The sequence below is a fragment of the Cavia porcellus genome, unplaced genomic scaffold (assembly GCF_034190915.1).
Source record: "Cavia porcellus strain 051 isolate PalLab524CR breed Dunkin Hartley unplaced genomic scaffold, mCavPor4.1 scaffold_19, whole genome shotgun sequence".
Lineage (NCBI taxonomy): Eukaryota > Metazoa > Chordata > Mammalia > Rodentia > Caviidae > Cavia > Cavia porcellus.
Genome location: NW_026947502.1, coordinates 64863561 through 64877247, shown reverse-complemented (window position 1 = coordinate 64877247; position 13687 = coordinate 64863561). Strand labels below are relative to the sequence as shown.

The following is a 13687-nucleotide window of genomic DNA, read 5'->3' as shown; positions in this document are numbered from 1 at the left end:
CGAACTCACGACTGCCTGCTTGCAAGGCAGGCGCTTATGCCCCTGAGCTAAATCCCCAGCCCCTGAGAGACATACTTTTCACATAGATGTATAAATTCAATGTATTCCCATAATAATAATTTTTAAAAGTGTCAGGCATGGAAGCACATACCTGTAATTCCAGTACTCAGGAGGCTGAGGCAGGAGGATTGTCATGAGTTTGAGGCCAGCCTGGGCTACACAGTGAGTTCAAGGCCAGCCTGAAATACATAAGATGTTGTGTCAAAAAACCAAAATAAATAAATAAGAAACAAAATTTTAAAAATCCCACTGAGCCAGACATGGTGGATCATGCCTGAGACAAGAAGATAACAAGTTCTAGCCCAGCCTGAGTGACTGAATAAGATCTTGCCTCAAAATTTAAAAAAAGAAAAGGCTAGAAATGTAACTCAATGTGAAGGCCATGGCTTTCATCTCCTCTACTGCTTCCAATCCTCTCACTATGTTCTTATTTCCCCTGACTGGTCCTCAACTTCTGGATACAAGCAATCCACCCATCTCAGCCTCCCAAGGAGGTGGACCTATATATGGGCACATCATAGCTGCCAGCATTAAAGGTAATCTTTTCTTTTCTTTTTTTTTTTGTAGTACTATGAGTCGATTTTCAGGGCATCCTATGTGTTAAACACGTACTCTCAGAACCACACTCGGTCCCTGGATAAATGATTTTCAATAAAGGTACAAAGGCAGTTCATTACAGAAGGTACAGTCCTTTTTATGTTTAAGGAAAATAAAAACAACAGTACAAAAATTTCAAAACAAGATTGCATTAGAGAAAAAAATAAGATTGCTGGAGAATACAGCTGGGCATAATGGCACACACCTGTAATCCCATCACTCAGGAGGCTGGGGCAGGAGGGTCACTGCAAGTCCAAGAACAGCCTGGGCTACAAAGTGAGCTCAAGGCCAGCCTAAACTACATAGCATGACCCTGTCTCAAAAAGACAAAAAAACAAAAACAATGGTTAGTATACTGTGCATTGTTATCTTCAAAGTAGTTGCTCATATTACAAGTTCTAGGCATGAAAAATTGATCAAACAACATAGGCACAAACCTTTTCAATGAATTAATAGCAAATGTAGTATAACTATCTTAACTTATATATATATATATATATATACTTTTTCCTTTTCCTTTCCCCCATCACAGTTTCTCTTTCCAGGGCTCAGTGCTGAAAAACTGGATATCCATGTGCATCAATTTGTACCTCCAGTCATACACAAAAATTCAAAATGACTCATAGACCTAAAGGTAAAACTTAAAACTATAAAATTTCTAGAAAGAACCAAAGAAGAAAATCTTTATGATTGATACCAAAAGCAAAATCTACAAAAGAAAAACTTGATAAACTAAATTGGTCAAAGCCAAGAACTTCTACTCTTTGTTTTGGATGTGGGGGTTTGTTTTGTTTCCTGTTTGTTTGTTTGTTTGTGACCAGGTCTCACACTATGCAGTTCAGCCTGGTCTTAAACTTTGTAGCGCAGGGTGGTCTCAAACTCACAACGATCCTCCTTCCTCAGCCTCCCGAATGCTAGAATTACAGGCATGTGCCACCATACCTACCTCCTCTACTCTTTGAATACACAATATGGGGCTAAAAGTGAACAGATGAACCCCATAAGACACACCACTTAGTGAGAGGCACAGTGCAACAAATGTCCATGTGCTCCTCTTCCCCTCAGGACCCTGTTTTGCCTTGGTCCTTTCCCCACACACCTTCCATGTTGAGTGCTGACTATATTATGCCACGGTACAGCCCACTGCTGCCTCAGAACCAAAGCCAACACCTTCCACATATGCTGCCACTACTGGGAGCTACTTCTAACAAGCCCACTTTACCCTGGCACCTGGCCAACTTGCAACGCAGCCAGCAGCTTTGTCTCAAGTCTCTGAGTTCTGCTGGGTTCATAGCAGCGCGCTGAAACTCTCTTCACTATCGGAATCTCACACCTTCTTCCTGGACCAGTGACTGAATACTCCGCAGCCCTTTGTTCATACAGCGAATGTAGGATCAGCACTAAATATAAAACACTGTATGAGCCAGTCAGAATTTAAAAATCAAACAAAACATTTGTTCCAAAGCCAGGTGTGGTGGCACTTGCCTGCAATCCCAGCTACCTGGGAAGCTGAGGCAGGAGATCACAGGCTTGAGACTAGCATGGGTAACTTGGGGTAACATCAGAAAAAAAAAAATAAAATAAAGAAGGATGAGATGTAACTAAGGACTCACTGGGTTCAATCCTCAGTATTTCCTTCCCCACAAAAAGGCACAGAGCTGGGGGTATAGCTCAGCCTAACAGATATGAAGCCCGGGGTTCCGTTTCCAGAACTGCCAAAAAAAAAAAAAAAAAAATGTATGCACACAAACCAAGGGCAGTGGTGGGCACCTGTAGTTCCAGCTAGTTGAAAGGCTAAATCAGAAGGATTAAGATGTAATGGTCAGGTGTGGTGTCGCATACCTATAATCCCAGCACTTGAGAGGCTGAGATAGCAGGATCACCATGAGTTCAAGGCCAGCCCAGACTATACAAGCAAGTTCAAAGCCAGCCTGCACTACTTAGTGAAATCCTGCCTCAAAAAAACCATAATGAGACTACATGTCAAGGAGGAAAACAAACAGGGATAAAATTATGGTAAGGCCAGGAAAAAATACTAGATAAGGAAAAAGAAGTGTTTTATGATAAAGTAGAACATAAAGGCAGACTGGTCAGTAAGTCAATAAGTAACAGTGAAACAGCTAATACTTAGAGGGAAAAAATTAATCTTCACATTTTTCCTTATCCTATAAGGATAAGGAACTTATCCTATAACAATAAGTTCCAAATGGATGCAAGAGTTAAATGTAAAAATGAAACTATAAAAGTCCTAATAAAAGCCAGGCATGGTGGTTCATACTTATAATCCCAGCACTCAAGAGGCAGGAGGATTGTTGGGAGACTAGCCTGGGCTCACTTTATAGTAAGCTCAAAATGAGCCTGAAATATATAGTGAAAACCTGTCTCAAAAAGACAAAAAAAAAAAAAAGTCTTAGTAGAAAATACAACCAGGTACAGTGGTGCACACGTATAATCTCAGTACATAAAGAGGCCGAGGCAGGAGGACCAAAAGTTCAAGTTCCACCTGAAAAATTTAGGAAGAACCTCTCAAAATCTAAATGAACTTAACAAACAGGGCTGGGGATGCAGCTTAGTAGAGAATTCCTAGGTTTGATCCCCAGTTCAAAAGACAGAAAAAGAAAACAGGTAAATACTTTATAGTCTTGGAAATAATTTTATAAGACAGACAAAAAACCCCGATATCACTGAACACTGTCCTATGTGACTACATTAAAACTTTAAATTTTGGGCCGCGGACACAGCTTAGTGGCATAAGCACCTGCCTGGAAAGTGCAAGGTCCTGAGTTCAATTCCCAGTATCAAAAAAAATTTAAATTTCATGGCTGGGTGTAAGTGTTACATTCCTGTAGTCCTAGCTCTTCCAGAGGGTGAAACAGTACCACTTGGGCCTAGGAGTTCAAGGCAAGATTGGGCAATACAGTAAGAAACTCTGTGTGTGTTTAAGTCTCTCTCTCTCTCTCTCTCTCTCTCTCTCTCTCTGTGTTATCTTTGTCTGTCTTTCTTTTTTCAGTTTTTCAGTAAACTAAACCCAGACCCTCATCCATGCTAGGCAGGTCCTCTACCACTAAGCTATATCTCCAACCCTTCCCATCTCCTGAAATTAAGTACTTTTAAATTTTTGAATATTTATACATATATAATGGCAGGTGCTATAGCTCAGTGCTTGACTTTGTGCGTGGTATGCGTGAGGCCCTAGGTTCAATCCCCTGCACAAAAAAGAAGAGGAGAGGGGAGGGGGGAAAGGGGAGCAGAGGAAGAGGAAGGCAGGAAAGAAGGGGGGAAAAGAAGGGAAGGTGAAAAAGCCAGGCATAGTAGTACATGCCTATAATCCCAGCACTTGGAAATCTGAGGCAGAAACAATTACAAATTCAAGTCCCACCCAAACAATTTAGCAAGATTCTGTCTCAAAATAAAAGGGAGAGGGAGCTGAGGATATAGCTCAGTGCAAAGACCCTAGGTTTGTTTATACCTAGTACTGAGAGAATAAACAATAAACATACACACACACAATAGCTGTATCTATATATCCTACACAAGCCTCAGTGGATTGTTATTATTGAAAACTCTAAAAGATTTTCCATCACTAGCCTAAACTGTAACCTACTACAGCAACAGCCTAAATACACTCCCCATCCCCCCGGTCACAAGTGGAGCATAAACTAAGTAAAAGACAAAAAAAAAAAAAAAAAAACAGGCAATAAAAGCAAAAATAGACGCTGGAGAGCCAGGTATGGTGCACACGCCTGTAATTCCAGCACTCAGGAGGTTGAGGCAGGAGAACCACTGCAAGTTGAGGTCAGCCTGGGCTACAAAGTAAGTTCAAGGCCAGTCTGAACTACATAGTGAAACCTCATGGGGGGGAGAGGGAAGTGCTATTACATAACAATAAGAGAAGGTACACCCATGGGAGAAAGTATGTACAAACTATAATTGACAAGGGGGTCAATATCCAAACTATGTAAGAAAGTTCAACAAGCAAATAATAAATTTAAAATGGACAAAAGATCAGAATATTTTCCAAAAATAGATATACACATAGCTAATAGGTATATGGAAAAAATGCTTACTATTACCAATCAAGTCCAGTGTGAACTATGAATTGAGATCTTGTGTCCCCCCAAATTTTTTTGCTGTCTTTCCAGGGTGATGGGCAATATAACACATTGGTCAGTTAAATATTCAGTGCTACAGCTAGACCTCCCTCAGCATATATTGAGGATAGCGATGATGCAGCCCCTTTGACCATCTGCTAAGTGTTAATGATCAGTACCCTCAGCTGTAGGTCCTGACTTGGAATAAAGCCAGGCATTGAGAGTGAGCTCTCTAAACATCAGATGTGATAAGGAAAATGACTGCCTCAGTGCTGTGCATGGTACCAGTGGCAAATCTTAAAAAGTGGCCACTACAAGTCTGAAAGACCAGCTACTTTTCTACACCTATCTGAGATGCCCTCACACTAGCACAGACATTTATGTATGCCAATGTTAGAAAAAACCCAAATGCTTATCAAGGATTTGAACAATTTAGAGGAGTGTATTAGGAATAGAACCCAGGAGTATTCTGCCATTGAAGTATGTCTCCAGGCTGGGTTATTGTTGTGCTGGTAGTTATTTTGTTTTTTGGGGTTTTTGTTGTTATTGTTGTTTTTATTTTTGAGACAGGGCACCAATATGTAATTTAGGCTGGCCTTGCACTAATTATGTAGACTGGCCCCCAAATCGCAGCAATCTTTCTGCTTTAGCCTTCCAAGTGCTAGAATTACAGGCATGCATTACATCTTGCTGGCTGGCTGACTAGTTTCCTTTCTTTCTTTCAATTTGATATAGGGTCTAGCTAAGTTGCCCAGGCAGGAGTTGAATTTGCAATCCTCCTATCTCAGCTTCTCAAAGGTACTAACATTAGCAGGCATATGTCACCATACCTAGATCTGGGTAAATTTAAAACACAAAACCAAAATTAATTGCAGACGGTGGTAGGCAAATAGAATTGATGGAGTCTCTCTCTCTCCATATATACATATATATATATATATATACATATATATATATATATATATATATATATATATAAATGTATGTTTACACGACTGAAGCTGTATCCTGTATCCTCTTGGTCCCACATTTTGAAAATGATCACCAAAAATAAATAAATAAGAAAATGATCACTGGCCACCAGGTTCCACAGCAGGAAAATGTCTCAGGCCCATATAATTATTAAGTGAAAGCTCTGTTGGGGCCACATAAAGGACCCACAGAAGTAGTGCAGCTGCCAGATACACTGCAGAGCAGAGGCACTGGGCCACCTACACTCAGTCAGTCCACAGAGAGTCAGTAGGGGTCACAGAAAGCAGGGCAGATGACATGTACCACAGCCCAGAGGCAGCAATGAACTACCCTGGAGGGTGAAGAGTATGTGGGGAGATCACAGACTACCCAACTCAGTCACCAGTCTTTGAGTTACCAGTAAGCACCTGGGCTGGTAACCCGGGGTGATGCAGTCTAGCACTTGTTGTTTACCACACACTGAAAACATGATTTCTCAACATAAACCATGTGGAGTTGTGTCATTAGGTTCACAGGCAACCTCTAAGCAAGATGACTTCTCCAATCCAGTGAAGAAAGCACAGTTCTCATGACATTCAGCACATTCTCTGAGTACTGGCTACCAGACTGAAAGAGCCATGAGAGCCTTTCCTGGAGCTCCTTCCCCAAGAGAATCAAACTATGTAAGCTGGCACTGGGAGAGGTGCTTTTAACTCTACAACACTCAGCTCAGCGAAAGGAAGTTACCAGGCCTGAGGGTGCAGATTACAGCCAGCCACAATCTTCCTTCTTACCTGAGTCTCTGTGGACCGTAAGAAACCTAAGCACCAACATTTGCTGCCCCACATGGATGGTCATGAACTCAAGCAAGCACATGCCCCCACAGATATCATTTCTGTCCCGATAATGTCCCTCAGTATGGAGTAGTCCTTCTTGAAAAGAGGGAGAAGCAGCGAGACACAAGTATGAATACACCACAGTTGCCAACATCAGTTTCAAGTGAACAAAGACAACTCAACCTCTGGTCATTCTACTCCAACACCAGACAGACCAGAGATACCTGGTAATATGGACCACATTAGCCTAAGGCCTAGGAATGAAGATCCTGCTGACAGCACCATCCCCAGGCCTGCAGCTGCTATGCAAGCAACCATATCACAAAGACATGGTTCAAGAAAATACTCACAGTCAAATACGGGCTAGGGATTTAGCTTAGTGGATCAAGTGCTTGCCAGTGGAAAGTTATGAGTTCAATCCCCAGTACCAAACCCCCCCCAAAAAAAACAAAACAACAACAACAAAAACCCTCCCACTCACAATCAAGCATTCCAGCTCTTGCCTTCCACTCCCACCCCGGTGGTCATGGCCACTAAAGCCCCAAAGCTCAAAGAGTCAATCCACTATCTTCATCCCAGAGCTGCTGCTGGCCCTATCCCACCTGCCTCTTTTCTACAATAACACTACTCAGTGATAAAGGTCAGAAATCAGCATCATCATCCAGCTCTCTACCTCCCATCCCATATCTATTTCTCCACTTCTACCACCTTCCCTTTTCAATATGGTCTCTACCTCCAGGACTAGCACAAAGCTGTTCTCCACTTCTCGGCAGCTGTCTGGGCTTGCCACACCCCTTGTGCTTACCCCACTGCACTGGTGTTTATGCCTGTCCAGTCCCCATCCTGAGGTGGCAAAGGGGAATTTATCTAAGGTGTGTAAAACAGAGCCTGCACTGCAGATTCATTGGCGCTGCAGGAAAAACAGATCCCCAAATCAGGCGGCCCAGCGGCTCAGCACCACCTAGTTCTCTTCTTGCCTGGAAGTTGGCGGCCTACAGCCCTCCCCGCTCTGTGACCTACACTGTAGGACCAACCGTCCTCGTGACTGGACAAATCATCACGCTGCTCTACATCGCCTCCCCTGTCGAGGCGAACACGGTAAAACTAGTTGCCATGCTTGCGAGCTGGCTTTCCAACTCTCCAGGGAACCTTCGGTGAGCTGATGGGGTAAAGGGACGAAAATCGGGAGGCCCCTCAGGGAGAGAGGGACAGTAACCTGACCCACTGATTTCCTGAAAGAGGCCGGGACCGAGGCCATCCAGTTTCCAGAAGGGGCAAGGACTGGGGACACTAAATTCCCAGGAGGGGCAGGGATGCAAATCAAGCGCCACCTGGGGGGCAAGGACAAGCACCGGGGAGCCACGCGCCGGCATCCGAAAAGGAGGAGCTAACTAGCAAGTACCCAGCTGTCTTCCGGGTGCAACTAGACGCAGCCGACTCCGCGGGACACACCTGAGCTGAGGGAGGCCCTGACCCCAAGACCCCAAGATCGCCGCAGCCTCGGAGAGTCGCCTCCTGACTACAGTTCCCGCGCCACAATACGAGGCGCAGGCCGCAGCTTCTCCCGCCCCGGTTCCCCGAGGGACTAGCAGCGTCTCCCTAGAGCTCTGGAAGGTTAGTCTCGGCCTGCAGTTTACCTGAGAAGCTACAACGCCGCAGCCCGGGAGCCGCCGCCCTCCCGCCCAGTCGCAGCCCGGAATGGGCGGAGACTCGTACCGAGCCCGCCCCTGCCGACCTCTAGCCAACCGCGGCCCGGCTAACGGCATCCCGGTCCCGCCTCCATACGACCTCTGCGCTCATTGGTCGGACGTACGTCTCTCCCGCTAGCGGCGTGTCTTTCCTCCACCCCCCCCCAACTCAGCGCACCTTCCTGCTCAGACTCCGCCTCTTCTGCCGCCGGGTGACCGCCGGGCCTGACCGTTAGGCTAGAGCTCAGTCAAAACCGGAGGCGAGGTGGGGCAAGGCGGGGCAAGGCGGAGTTGCTGCGGAGCGGAGTTGGCCACACCAAACACAAACCACACCCCTTGTGTTTGAGCTGGCGTCTACCCGGGGGCTTACTCCTACGCCAACTTGATGTACCCGTACGGAAGGAGCGAATGCCTGATGATCCCCACTCCCGCGCCCCTCTTCACACCCCATATACACCTGGGCGGCCACAGCTCGGCGCATTATTGCACCCAAATGCTTAGAGCAAGCAGGTACACTCGCAGTCACATACCTATCCGGGTACACGCACCAAGTGCAGCCGTCCAGGACTCTCAAAAACACATTTAACATCCAGCAAACACTCCAGGTAATGCGGCCTTTAGCGGAGAGGTACACATACGCAGCCCCATGGGAAATGGAGGTCCACTTTACCAGAAGACACCATGAGATTGGAAAAAGTCGGGTCTCCACCTGGCGAGTTAGTAGAATCTCGACAAACAAGGAAAGAACTAAATGGCGTGAGGCGGCAAAAGGAAAGTTGGAAAGGACCTCTGTCCAGGAGAGCTGGGGGAGGCGCGCTCAAGGCGAGATTAGAGCCGCAATCACCTGGATGTGTTCAAAGACTAAAAGAAAGGAGTGGGTGATATTTTGGAAACCCAAGAAGTGAAAGCGCCTCTTGAGGAAAAGGAAGTGCTTAGCAAGAGTGTTGGTTAGAGGAAATCAAGCTGCTGGATAGGTAAGCAAGCCCCTTCGAGGGAGGGAGGCAGGATAAAGTTCAGTTCGAGGAAACAACGTGGGGTCTTTAAAACACTGGGACAAGACATTCTTTTTCTACAACAAGAGGAGCTTGGACCTGTTTGTACAGTGAGGCCAAGAACCCAAGAGACAGGGACAGGACTCAGATGATCAAGAAAGTGGAACATTCAGAAGATGGGAACCTGGCCCAAGACACTGATGGCCCCCAGCAAGTAGGAAGAAATTGCTAGATAGGCTTTTTCCAAGGTCACACCTATATGGCACACTATTCATCTAAAAGCCTGAAGTGCCCCCACCCATGACCAAAGACCAACATGCCCCTCTGGTCCTGTGGCTCTCTGAAGTCACAATACCCATCTCTTCCATTTCCATGCACACAAGTTGCCCAGCATGCATCACAACTTTTTACTTTTATTACATTAGTCAGCACAAAGCCAGAACATAACAGCTCAGTGAAGTTCCATGGATTTCATGGGCTAATAAAAATTGCTAATGATGTGCAGACAAAGAGAATAATTAAGATTTTGCAGAAAGTTGACATATTCTACCTTTTAGGGCTCCGATTAGTAGCCACTGGTTTCCACGGATTTCTAGAGCCAGTATATCGAGAGGAGGGTGTGTGTCTGGGAAGCATGGACTCCCAGGCTCGACAGCTGCATACAGGAACATAGCTTCCCTAACTGGGGCCATATGACTTTCCCCTTGTGCTCCTAGCTATACACGTGGCAGCAGCTGCTGCTGCTTTTCTTTCTTTCTTTCTTTCTTTCTTTCTTTCTTTCTTTCTTTCTTTCTTTCTTTCTTTTTTAGAAGGCTCTCCATATGTAGCCCAGGCTGGCCTTGCCTTGAATTAAAATTGATCTTCTTGCCTCAGCCTACTGAGTGCTGGGATTACAGGCATGCACCACTGTGCCCAGCTAGGTGGCAGCTATTTGCAGCTACCCACCTTCAAGCAACTTCACTTGGTCTCTTGTACCACTATAGCCATTCTAACTCCTGGGTAACCAACTTGTATTAGATGCCAGTCTTTTCTAACTCCCACATCAACCAACTTATATTGGATGCCAGGGAAAAGTCTTTTTCTAACCCCTAAGTCAGCCATAGACTATTTTACCATGTAACTGGCCAGAATAGGGCCATGGCTTAGCAACAAAATATTAAGCAGGAGCTTTGCACTCAGGAAACTAATGATAGAGATGAAAAAATCTGTCTGTCTGACCAGCTCAGGAAGGCCTACTTCAAAGTCTTCACTGCACAGGCAGGCTACATTTACCTATGGATCTCAGTGCAGGACAATATAAGTCTTCAGGCTCACTGGGCCTCCAACATGTATCAGACTCTTGTGATTGCTTCCAGAATGACTATCCACTCGCCACAGTGCAGACCCATTTGAATCACAGTAGAGAGCTCACATATTTGAGCCTGGGCTCTGCCACCAGTGGCCCTCAATTTTATCATCTGTAAAATATGTATTGTTTAGTTGTGTGCAGATCTGAAATCCTGGATTTAAACTGCCTTACACAGGATGAACACCTCAGTATGTTCTGTGATTGGAGCAGAACTGCTATGGACAGCAGCTGTTGTTAACATGACTGCTTAGGATGACCCTGGAACACAGCCTGTGCTCAGTTGATGTCACCTGCTACTCCTAGCATTACAGTATTCAGAAAACTCTGTAAGTCAGGAGAAGGGAGAGGTAATACTGGTTCCTGTCTCCCTTACTTGCCCTGAGGATATGTGATGGGCCCTGCAGAGAGCTCAGACAAGAGACTTCCTGTAGTAGACCCTGCATATGGAGAAGCTCAGGCTCCAGCAAAAGGCCGAGAGCTGAGAGGCTCCCAGACTTGCTTCTCTTCTGGCTTAGCAAGCTATGGCCTTGGCACTCTCTTAAATATGACAGGCATAGTTGAAATGGCACCAGGAGTGTTGTATTCTGTTATGGCTTGTATCTACATGTTCCTCAAAGTCTTTTGAACTCATGGGTGGGAGCTTTTCAGAGGTGGCTGAATCTAGGGTGTGTAGTACTGTAGTAGCACACACCTGTAATCCTAGCACTTGGCAGGCTGAGACAGGAGGATCACTGTGAGTTTGAGGCCAGCCTAGGCTACACAGTTCAAGTCTGAACTACATAGTGATTAGTCCACTGATTGGTTTAGTGTAGTTCTGCATGTGGATGAGAAGGGCCACTCTGGGCGTGGGTAGTACTAACCATTATTCTCGTAACCTGAATGGAATAAAAGGGAAAGACAGAAAGCAGGCTGTTTTGTGCTTGTTGCCTCCTGCTGTGGACTGTTTTCCCATTTTGACACCCTTCTTCCATGCCAGCCTACCTTGGAGTCAGCCAACTATGTACTATGTACTCTACAAACTGTGAACTGAAATAAGCCTTTCTCCCTTCTGCTTTCAGTGGTGGGTATTTTGTTACAGCAGCAACAAGAAAGTAAGATTTTGGTAGCAGAGAAGTTAGGTCATTGCAGTAACACTAGCTGATCACATGGTTCCCAAGCATTTGGGACTGGCTTACAGAAAGAGATTGGAAAGGTTTGGAGATACTTGTAGGGAGTGGCTGAAGCTGGAAATTGATTACCTGTGCAAGGGAGAGGCAAGCCCTGTCTGAAAACAAAGAGCACCTGAGGCAAGTCACATGACACAGCTGCTTCAGTCCAAAGAACACCAAGACCCTAGACAATCCAGATAGTAAGTTGCTACGCAAAGGGGCTGTCACATGACACTAGCCTGCCAAATGTATAAATAAATGCACTACAGTAGTTGACAGTTTCTTTTCTCCCTTCTGGAGAGAAGGCTCCACCTGATCCTATCTTTCTGTGTCTTGTCTTTATGTCTTCACCTTCTTGCTGCCCTTTGTGGTCTTTACCCCAGGAAGTTCAAAAGCTGCAAGGGTTGTGGCATATGTAGCTTGAACAAAGACCTGTGACATGATGAAATTTGTCATTTAGCAGGTGAGAAGGACACCCCTAAGTGTGCACCGAAAAGGGAGGGCAGTGTATCAATTGAGCCCAAAAGCGTATTGATATCCTGAATATTGAGCCCATTAATATCATTAATACTGAGCCTATATCAGATATAAAATAAGAGACAATGGGGCTGGGGATTTAGCTCAGCGGCATAAGCACCTGCCTTGCAAGCAGGCAGTCGTGAGTTCGATCCCTGGTACCGATAAAAAGACAAAAAAAAAAAAAAAAAGATAAAATAAGGGACAAGCAGGTTCTCAAGAACCACAAATGTATATAAAAATGCTTGTTATATTCTTGATTCCTGTATTTAATTACTTTTGTGAATTTGCATTAGAGAGTGCTTTAATGGTCATAAGCTTGTTGGGGTGACCCTAAAGGATTTGTCTCAGAGCACTATTTCCATGCAGGAAAAAAATGGCAGAATAACAGCCAGCTCAGTAACTTTAACCTTGTTGATCCACAAGCAACAATCTCCACCTTTTCAGCTCAAATTTTGCTGCATCACAAGTTGGAACTTTTGCCTCTAAGGGGATATAGCCTCCTCTCTCTCTCTCTCTCTCTCTCTCTCTCTCTCCCCCCTCACTCTCTCTCTTGCAGTTGGCACTAAAAGAAGATAGATGGGCAGGGGAAATTAGGGTGGGTTTTCTTTTTTCTTTTTCTTTTTCTTTTTTTTTTTTTTTTTTTGTCTTTTTCCTTTTTATCGGTACCGGGGATCAAAGACTGTCTGCTTGTAAGGCAGACGCTTATGCCGCTGAGCTAAATCCCCAGCCCCCAGGGTGGGTTTTCAACATATCCACCCAGTTATTTATCCAAGACCTGGCCAAGATTGCAGATTGCCCATACCAATGCCAAAGAGGATAAATTAAGACACAGAGACAACCTCTCTGGGTCTGGGCCTAAGTTGAGTCGCCATGGCCAAACGCACCAAGAAGGTCGGCATTGTCGGTAAATATGGGACTCGCTATGGTGCCTCCCTCCGGAAAATGGTGAAGAAAATTGAAATCAGCCAGCACGCCAAGTACACCTGCTCCTTCTGTGGCAAGACCAAGATGAAGAGACAGGCTGTAGGGATCTGGCACTGTGGTTCCTGCATGAAGACAGTGGCTGGTGGTGCCTGGACCTACAACACCACTTCTGCAGTCACAGTCAAGTCAGCCATCAGAAGACTGAAGGAATTGAAAGACCAGTAGAAGCTCTGCTGTTTGAAACATCCCTAGTCTACAATAAATGGGTTAATTTATGTAATAAAAAAAAAAGAAACAGAGACAAATTTAGTAATACCTAATGAATACTGGGAAGTCAGTACCTCTAGATGACCCAAGAAAGTGACACTCCAAGAAACTATTTATTTGGTGTATATAATGATAGATAGGGCTAGTGGAAAATTCAAGGTTGGCAGAAGACTCAGAGGTCTATGACTCAATGGGCAAGTATAATCTTAGAATGACTCAAGAGGGCAGAGATGATTTTATGCATAGAAGGATTTTGCCCTGGTGTG

At 45.0% G+C, this 13687-nt stretch overlaps 2 protein-coding genes across 15 annotated transcripts in view; one reads left to right on the top strand and one right to left on the bottom strand.

Moving 5' to 3' along the window:
- Positions 1-8270, bottom strand: part of Mroh1 (maestro heat like repeat family member 1) — an 86342-nt gene extending 78072 nt beyond the window's left edge. For 5 of the 14 annotated variants that reach the window (XM_063231257.1, XM_063231254.1, XM_063231258.1 and 2 more), the window contains exons 1-2: positions 8173-8265; positions 152-239 (exon numbers count right to left, since the gene is read on the bottom strand). The gene's annotated coding sequence lies outside the window, so the exon portion shown is untranslated. Of the gene's footprint in view, positions 1-151; positions 240-862; positions 971-8172 lie in introns of all 14 variants that reach the window. The other 9 variants (XM_063231261.1, XM_063231262.1, XM_013145763.2 and 6 more) reach the window with 5 other exon arrangements.
- Positions 8271-13052: 4782 nt separating this feature from the next.
- On the top strand, positions 13053-13449 carry LOC100713997 (large ribosomal subunit protein eL43-like). The gene has a single exon (XM_003463686.5). It carries the CDS (start codon positions 13101-13103, stop codon positions 13377-13379), a length of 279 nt encoding a protein of 92 aa, XP_003463734.1. The 5' UTR covers positions 13053-13100; the 3' UTR covers positions 13380-13449.
- The last annotated feature ends 238 nt before the right edge of the window (positions 13450-13687 follow it).